An 8,267-nucleotide genomic window follows, 5' to 3' on the forward strand; every position below is an offset into this window, starting at 1 on the left:
AGACAGAAAGCGCTGAGACCGGGGAAGGAGCAGGGATTTGGGACCAAGACCCGGAGATACCTGAGCCAGGGCAGGCGGGCCGGCCAGTCGGGGGCGTTACTCACCTGCGCGGTCTCTTCGCCATCCTCTAGGCGCACCATAGGGAGGGGGCGGAGGCGGGCTGGCGAACAGAGCTGCGCGGCTCCCCGCCCGGGCTCCTCACGCTGCCCCGGGGCTCACGCACGGGCTCGGGAGTCTGTGCCGGTCGTGGCGCCCGTCCCCGTCACACACCGTCCGGGGGGAGGGGGAGAGGGAGGGGGAGGGGGCGGCTCCCTCTACCGCTCCCGGAGACTCCAGCGCATCTAACCCCACCGCCTCCACCGGCAGCAGCTCCTAGCCCCGGCCTGGCCCGGCCCCCCGCACACAAAACATGGCTTAGCCCGGCCCGGCTGCGGGGACAGGATCGGGGGCTGCGGACGCTTCTTGTCCGGGTCCAAACTGCGGCTCCAAGGCCCCGTCACAACGGCCCCGGCTCCAGCTGCGTCCCCCGCCGCCGCAGCTTCCCCCGTGCCCGTCCCGGCCGCGCCTCTCCAGCTGCTCCGCCGCTGCCACACTCGCTGCTGGTTTTGTCCGTGCCGCCGAATCTCGCGCCCAGCCTCCTTCCAGAGTCACCGTTTGAATCTGCGCACGCGGACTGCAACCCCATTGGCTGTGGGGGCCGCACGAGATCGAGGCGGGGCACCGCGCCAGCGGGGAAAGGGGTGCGACCAGTAGGGAAGGAGGAGGCGGGGCATAGAGCCAGACAGGGATGGACCCGGAGCGCGGAGGCTGGACATAGCGCGCTGCATGCTGGGGGAGTGAGTTTTCCCTCCCGCCAAGCCTTACGGTGGGAAACAGTGGCTGCTTGTTCCACTGGGGCTGCGCAATAAGCTCACAGCCCTGTCCGGGCTCTGCTGCTGCCGCTCTTGGCTCCCAGGCCTCGGCCCTCTCCCCCTTAGTTGCTAGGGCTGGCGCTTGCAGGGAGGCAGCGGGGCCGGTTGTGATCAGTAACCACTTACACTCAGGAGCTCTTTCGCATACCAGTGACTCAGGACTAATAAAATGCACGTGAACCGCACAGTCTGCAGAGGGAGGAAAACACCCCTTTCTAGCACAAATGTTACTGACAAGGGATTCTACAAAATCATGTCTCCTTCGAGCCGGAATCGAACCAGCGACCTAAGGATTCCCATAGGCAACACCTCTACAGTCCTCCGCTCTACCAGCTGAGCTATCGAAGGGACTTTATGAGTAAGCTTGTTTCCTCTGTACACAAATCTCACTTTCATGACTCAACTAGTCTAGTATAATTCAGTTCATAACACTTAAGAAGCTAGTCTGGGGCAGTAATAAATTTAGTGAGGGCAGCTTTTCTACCAATAATAAATGGAAAGAGAAATGGAGCTTTGGAGAGGACACCTGTTGACTATTGCAGGGCAGGCGCCAGGGTTTTTGCCACCCCAAGCGGTGAAGGAAAAAAAAAAAAGCCGTGATCACGATCGGCGGCACTTCGGCCGAAATGCCACCGAAGGGCTGGACGTGCCACCCCTCTTCATTGGCCGCCCCAGGCACCTGCTTGCTGTGCTGGTGCCTGGAGCCGGCCCTGGACTATTGATGCAATATTATGGTAGCCAGACTTACAATTTTTCCCCCTATAAAAACAAGTAAATTCTCTCTAGGGAGATTTTCCTTCCGTTCATGTATATTTGCCTGACATAATATGGTATGATATAATGTATAATCTGAGGCTTGGTCTACAGTACAAATGTATATTGCCTGAGCAAAATAGTAATACCCACCTAGCCCTTGGTGTAGACAGCACTACATTAATGGGAGAGCGTCTCCCATTGACATGGCTACCATCTTTTGGGGAGTTGGAGTACCCATGCCAAGGGACAAAGCTCTCTTGTCAGTGTAGATAGCTTCACTAAGAACCACAGCTGCATGGGTGCAGCTGCAGCACTGTAAGTGTAGAGAAGCCCTAAGGATCCTCCCTTACTCCTGTGAAAAAAGTATTAGGAGTAAGAAAAGGCAGAAGATCAGCCTCCTCAGTTATAAGGTACTTTGTATTGGGGAAGGGAGGTTAATTATGAAAGTCAAAGTGGTATTATCTTTTTGCCTTTTATTTAAATCAAACACTAATAATAGGTGTTCAACCTAGTCTAAAAAAAGCAACTTTTCTAACCACATTTTCCGTCCGTCCCCCACACCAACTGTTTGCAACCCAAGCCGAAAAAACTAAAGTCTATAAAAACTAAAGAGGAAATGACTAGACATTAAAAACAAAACTTATTTGTCGTTATTGTCTACCCTGAGAGAAATGAAAGTACAATAAAACCTCCATTACTTACGAACAGCCTCCATGATTTAGTTGGGAATTGGTCCTGCTTTGAGCAGGGGGTTGGACTAGATGACCTCCTGAGGTCCCTTCCAACCCTGATATTCTATGATTCTATGATTCATTCCTGAGGTGTTGGTAACTCTGAAATGTTTATAACTCTGAACAAAATGTTATGGTTTTTCTTTCAAAAGTTTACAACTGAACATTGACTTAAAACAGCTTTGAAACTTTACTACGCAGAAGAATAATGCTGCTTTTCTTTTATTTTTTTAGTACTTTATGTTTAACACATTACTGTAATGTATTTGCTTTTTTTATTTTTTGTTTATGATGCTGTCTGACTGTGTACTTCTAGTTCCAAATGAGGTGTGTGGTTGACTGGTCAGTTTGTAACTCTGGTGTTCATAACTCCGAAGTTCTACTGTAGTAAACGGCATGTAAAAGATCAAATTCTAAAAATTGTTTCACTTAATATACTGATTCGCCTCTATCACATATGTAAGGATTTTACAAATATTTTAACTCATGGTGTCTCTAAATAAAATATTTTATCCTTTATGAACAGCATTTAGTACCTAATGCTTTTACATCTTTTATTTAATTAGTTAATTGAACATAAGAACAGCCATGCTGGGTCAGACCAAAGGTCCATCCAGCCCAGTATCCTATCTACCGATAGTGACCAATGCCAGGTGTTCCAGAAGGAGTGAACCTAACATGTAATGATCAAGTGATCTCTCTCCTGCCATCCATCTCCACCCTCTGACAAACAGAAGCAAGGGACACCATTTCTTACCCATCCTGACTAATAGCCATTAATGGACTTAACCTCCATGACTTTATCTAGTTCTCTTTTAAACCCTGTTATAGTCCTCGCCGTCACAACCTCCTCAGACAAGGAGTTCCACAGGTTGACTGTGCGCTGTGTGAAGAACTTCCTTTTATTTGTTTTAAACCTGCTGCCCATTAATTTCATTTGGTGGCCCCTAGTTCTTATATTATGGGAACAAATAAATAACTTCCTTTTTTGACTGCCGCTGCACACTGCATGGACGTCTTCAAAGAACTATCCAAGATGACTCCAAGATCTCTTTCCTGATTAGTTGTAGCTAAATTAGCCCAATCATATTGTATGTATAGTTGGGGTTATTTTTTCCAATGTGCATTACTTTACATTTATCCACATTAAATTTCATTTGCCATTTTATTGCCCAATCACTTAGTTTTGTAAGATCTTTTTGAAGTTCTTCACAGTCTGCTTTGGTCTTAACTATCTTGAGTAGTTTAGTATCATCTGCAAACTTTGGTACTGTACAATTATTTAAATGAAATAAAGCATGATTTTAAAAAAGAAAAAGGCAGGAAACTAAAACTAAGACAGGGGGATTGCCTAAACACTTAGGCCTTCATCTTGCAAAATAATTATGCACATGGTTTAGTTTAAACACACAGACCCAATGTGTGCAGTACTATACATGTCCATAGGTCATTTCAGAACTGGATAGGGTTGCCAACTTTCCAATTTCTGGAAACTGGACACTCCAGCTCCGCCCCCTCTCCCTGAGGCCCCACCCTATGCTCCAGCCCCTGCACCAGACACCGTCAGGTGCCGTTTTCAACTGGAATTTCCGGTCAAAAACTGGACATCTGACAACCATAGAACTGGGGCAGCGCCGGCGCAACCCATTAGGCGACCTAGGCGGTCGCCTAGGGCACTAACATTTGGGGGGCAGCGACCGCGGCGGCCGGATCTTCGGCCGCCCCGGTCGTCATCGGCATTTTGGGGGCGGAAACTTCCGCCACCTAGGGCGGCAAAAAAGCTGGCGGCGCTCCTGGAGTGGGGCCTTAGTTCTCTTTGTGATCAATAAAATGCTTTATTTCTGCCATTTAGGGGTTGAACAACTCATTTATTTAGCTCCTATACCCCTTAACTTGTGACACCAAATATTGTTAAAATTTGAAGAGAGCAGTTATCAGATTTCTCTTATCTATACAGGAATTAGAAAAATTGTGTGTGTATACATAATTTATTACTTTATAATCTAATGCCCATGGTGCCTTACAATACAGTACAGATAAAGACAGATTGTAATCTCTTTGGGACAGGCACTTCTGCAAACATTTCTTCCAAGCAAAGTATCTCATACTGTGACTAGTCCTATCGGCAGTACTTTACTGGAATTGGTAGTAGCCACTCTGAGTCAGATCCTGCTCATGCTATCAATGGGAAAACACCCATACATTTAAGGTGTAAAGGATCAGGTCCCATTCACAGCCGTATGCATTTGGAGGACTGGGCTGAGCAGAAATAAGACACCCAACCCCGACAAGGAAGAGAGTCTAAGGAAGAGGACAGTATCATTACAGTCTATCCTTTCTCAACAAGCATGCAGAATTACTTATGGAATTATAGGTAAAGTTCTCCAGAAATGTGATCAGTTATTAACAAAACTATGGCATCATTAAGGGGATGCAATTAGGTAACATTTGGCCCAGAATACAAGTTTTTACACATCCTACAAGTAACACCATTTTTGCCCATGTTTTTGTTTGTTTTTTTTAAATTCCAACTGAAATTTTTGTATATAAAGTACCTGTTTGTAGCAAGTGACATTTCCCTTCAAGGTTTGCAAGCAAAATATTGCAACATTATGCTAAGCTATGAAAACTGAAGTGAAAGTGATTAGAAACTGATAGTAAACTAATGACACAAAGTAATTATTTTTATTATCCAGGACTAGTGCAAAAGTTAAGCAAATAGCAAAAATACTTACACATAAAACTGAGTTTAAGTTCTTCACCTTTTGGTATCCGATCATGTCATTAGTAATTCAAGGCAATATATACTATATATAGTTTTAACAGGATTTTTAAGTTGCACATGGTTTGTGGGGAAAATGTATACACACATTTTATCTGGGGAAACTCAAAGAAAATACAGTTGTGTGAAATTTTCACCTAAACATTATGCTTTTAAGCACTGCGGATCATACATTTCTGCTCAGAAGTGAAAGGCTTCAGGAAGATAAACATTTTATTTCTGAGTTTTTCTTCTGTATTGGAAGCAGATGTGCAGCTTGTACCAAACAAAATGGTAAATCTTAGCTTGTAGCGCCCCCTACACTTTCAAATAAGAATCTAAATTCTCAGCAGTTGTTCAGAAAGTCCATAGGTAAAGCTGTGGTAGAATAGTAATGCGGAAATGGTTCTATTGTTCTGTGAGGAAAAAACAAAAAACAAGACCATAACATGATTTTAAAATTATCACACAATTTTATAAGCTTTTCTTGGCTTATGTACTATGTCTGTTCAGTGCCTAGTTGCATAGATATGGTTGTGCTGTACCCAAGAGATAATACCACAGCATGTGTCCCCACATGAAGGTCATGACTAAAACCTTTGAACTACACAGGCTGTTTGTTCAAGATCTATATGCAACTAAAACTGCCTTTTTCAGGCAGTTCCCATGTCTTTGTGTCTGCTTGTACAGTACCAAACATCTGAACTTAATAAATACTTTAATAAAATCATCAGATATAAAGTACAAAGGGCCTGAAATAGACACTACTGGGTCGCAAAGACAAATTTCATTATTAAAGCTAGCATCTTTTTATGGGTGTACGCTAGTATATATATAATTTTCACACATTTTATTTTAATATACACACACGAGATTCTGAAGTATTAGTCTTGATTATAGATTAAGAGTTGAAGGTCACAATATTCAAAATTTAGTTTTGCCAAGGTGTGCAGTAAATATTGTTCTAGGATTATGTTTTAATGTGGATCCCATGCACACAAGAGGCCCATCTATATAGTATTTTCTGTTCCTATTTTTCTTATAAAATATATACTTCCAAATATTACATATTCATTTCTTCAGTTTATAAAATGCAGCTATCAAGCTCTAGACTTATTTGTAAAAATTGTAATGTGTTACAATAGGTAAATCAACCCACTGTATGTATGAAACAAGAAGCAAAATTACACACAAACACCCCCACCACCAAACATCTTTTGGAAAGTCTACCATTTCTACTAGCTTCTGCAAGAAAACCAATAATAAATAACTAGCCCTTTTGCAACATCAGTAAACATGAGTCCTGACCTCAACGTGGAGATAATGTGCAATCCATGACAAGCACATGCTCTTCTAGTCCATAAAAGCTTGTATACCATGTGGTACCTGAGTTCTTTCTAGTAATGTGTTAAGCAGCGTGAATATCTGTTTCAGTTTGTTCTCTCATCATCTTCCAAGCAGAAGGGTGTATAGTGGAGTTTGTTTTTTGGATGGTTCTTTGTTGTTTTTTTTAAATGTGTTACTACGTAATTATGGTAGAAAAGGCAAGGTCAAAGAACTGTGCCTTCACTGCCCTACCCCTCCAATTCCAGTCCAAAGCTAAAATTTAGACAAGCTTTATGAGTTGAACCAATGTAGCCAGGTTAACATAGGAGTATTAGCTTTCGCATTTTTTCCTCTAACTGTACACCTTTGAACACTGCACTAATGAAATTAGTGAAACTGCCTAAACCACTAACATACATTAAGTGCACACACCTGTAAAATACAACTCTATAAAAGGGCATCGTTTTCAGTTGTGCAAAGTTTTAACATGCAATTAATTCCACTTCAAATTTGATTCTGGACCTACTCAGAAAAGACTACATACATGCCATTCTTCAGAGTTCATTGAGTTACCTGTATGGCTGTTTTTTCCACCCATACAAAATTTGAAAATGGCTGAAGAGATTTTTCCCAGTTTCCAAAATAACGCATCTTTGGCCAGGACCAAAAACTGAAAGTTTAAACCCCAAAGATGAATTCTCCCAGGAAGATACAAGCTTGTGAAAACCCTGAATCATCTCTGAAACTATTTTGTCTCAAACACAAACACCTCCTTTGGCAGTTTTGTGAATGTAGCCCTTCTTTTCCTCTTACATTAAAAACTGTTTTTTTTTAAAAAAGGGTTTGTTTCAGGTCAAACAAAATGTTTCATTCAACACAAAATGAAAATTTTGTTCTTTTTTTGATTCACCAACTTTTTTGGATTTTCAGATCAGGTTTAACTTTTTTCTTTTTTACGATTTTTCAAAATTTCCAGTGAACTTAAAAAAACGCCAGCTATGTGCACCAGCTCTAATTCAGACCCACGTGGAACCTTACAATGCCATTTTTACCAAGCCCATTTTCAGAGGAAAATTTAACTTACAGCAAGTGGAACTAGCAGAGGTATTTTAAGCATTAGTGATATAGCAAACACAGTATGACCCAAGTATTGCTAGTATTTCTAAAGTTTAGGTTCCCCACCACCACCAAAATAAACCATTGCTATTTTTATTATTTTATATTTACCTAGACACACACACCCTTTGTAAAATTTTGCTTTAAATTATAAGGTTTTTTTAGTTCACTACTTCATATCTCAGGTTGCATATTTACTTTGAATGTCTTACTTGGTCTCATGTTGATTTTATTACTTTCCTCTCCAAGCGACATCTTCTAATGTTTGAATCAATAATTCTTCAGAGTTCAGCTTTAGTGCACATTAAATCCTATCTTTAAAGCATCTTTGACAGCCTTCTAAGTGTAGCTGCATTAAATACTTATTGAAGTATTCAAAATAGGTGTGAGGTTGAAAGGTCCCACTATCATTCTAAAGAGTGAAACATTTCCTTAAAGCAGAAGTGTCACTAAACAAACTAATACATAATGAGACAAGAGAAGTTATTTTCCCCCTTATGTATTACTACTACTGTGTGCAAGTAGCATGTGATTTTAATTTAGGTGTACTAATTAATGACATTAAGACCCCGCCCTTAACTCTTTTTAAAAAAAAGAGGCAAGCAATTTTAATCAAAAAAATTAACAAAATCTGAGATGTGAAAGGCTAGACAAAAAGGTGTACTT

General features: G+C 41.8%; 1 protein-coding gene and 1 non-coding gene across 3 annotated transcripts in view; both read right to left on the minus strand.

Annotated features, from left to right (window-relative positions):
• The window catches only part of MYBL1 (MYB proto-oncogene like 1), a 39,080-nt gene extending 38,308 nt beyond the window's left edge, over window positions 1-772 (minus strand). Inside the window, exon 1 of one of the 2 annotated variants that reach the window (XM_065585670.1) lies at window positions 105-772. In XM_065585670.1, the coding sequence (XP_065441742.1) occupies window positions 105-140 (36 nt within the window). In that variant the 5' untranslated portion in view covers window positions 141-772. The remainder of the gene's footprint in view (window positions 1-104) is intronic. The other variant, XM_005288080.5, reaches the window with a different exon arrangement.
• A 397-nt stretch (window positions 773-1,169) lies between these two features.
• Window positions 1,170-1,259, minus strand: TRNAY-GUA (transfer RNA tyrosine (anticodon GUA)). Its single transcript is given in 2 exon segments — window positions 1,170-1,205; window positions 1,223-1,259. It is a non-coding gene; the product is annotated as a tRNA-Tyr (tRNA).
• Between the last annotated feature and the right edge of the window lie 7,008 nt (window positions 1,260-8,267).

The sequence above is a fragment of the Chrysemys picta genome, chromosome 2 (assembly GCF_011386835.1).
Source record: "Chrysemys picta bellii isolate R12L10 chromosome 2, ASM1138683v2, whole genome shotgun sequence".
Taxonomy (NCBI): Eukaryota; Metazoa; Chordata; order Testudines; family Emydidae; genus Chrysemys; species Chrysemys picta.